General features: G+C 47.0%; 1 protein-coding gene across 1 annotated transcript; it reads left to right on the top strand.

Annotated features, from left to right (window-relative positions):
* Positions 1-211: 211 nt before the first annotated feature.
* Positions 212-656, top strand: LOC126496411 (40S ribosomal protein S23-like). Its single transcript, XM_050133923.1, has one exon. It carries the CDS (start codon positions 215-217, stop codon positions 641-643), a length of 429 nt encoding a protein of 142 aa, XP_049989880.1. The 5' UTR covers positions 212-214; the 3' UTR covers positions 644-656.
* The last annotated feature ends 20 nt before the right edge of the window (positions 657-676 follow it).

Here is a 676-nt window from a genome sequence, read left to right as displayed (position 1 = left end):
ACATTCTCTATTGGTCCAAGGTCCTCTGCAAGAGTCACCATCTGCTTCAGAGACTCTGAGCCCATCTTATAACCAAGAAATTAAAAAGTCTTTGCTGTCTTCCCCAAGTGCAGTGAAATCTTCATCATCTGCACCAGATGCTCATAAACCTCTCCAAACTACTCTAAAGAATCAACCAACTAGCTCTTTCTCTCGGACCTGTGGTGTCGGCAAGATGGGCAAGTGTCGTGGTCTCCGTACTGCCAGGAAGCTCCGCAGCCACCGACGGGACCAGAAGTGGCATGACAACAAATACAAGAAAGCCCACTTGGGCACAGCCCTGAAGGCCAATCCTTTTGGAGGTGCCTCTCATGCCAAGGGAATCGTGCTGGAAGTAGGAGTTGAAGCCAAGCAGCCAAATTCTGCTATCAGGAAGTGTGTCAGGGTGCAGCTCATCAAGAACGGCAAGAAGATCACAGCTTTCATCCCCAATGATGGTTGCTTGAACTTCATTGAGGAAAACGATGAAGTTCTGGTTGCTGGATTTGGTCGAAAGGGTCATGCTGTAGGTGATATTCCTGGAGTCTGCTTTAAGGTTGTTAAAGTAGCCAATGTGTCCCTTTTGGCCCTGTACAAAGGCAAGAAGGAAAGACCAAGATCCTAAATTTTGACAGTGGAAGCACAGTAATAAATTTTC

Source organism: Alexandromys fortis, unplaced genomic scaffold, assembly GCF_014885135.2.
Source record: "Alexandromys fortis isolate MF-2015 unplaced genomic scaffold, M_Fortis_MF-2015_v1.1 scaffold_4092, whole genome shotgun sequence".
Taxonomy (NCBI): domain Eukaryota; kingdom Metazoa; phylum Chordata; class Mammalia; order Rodentia; family Cricetidae; genus Alexandromys; species Alexandromys fortis.
This window is presented reverse-complemented; position numbering and strand designations above follow the sequence as displayed.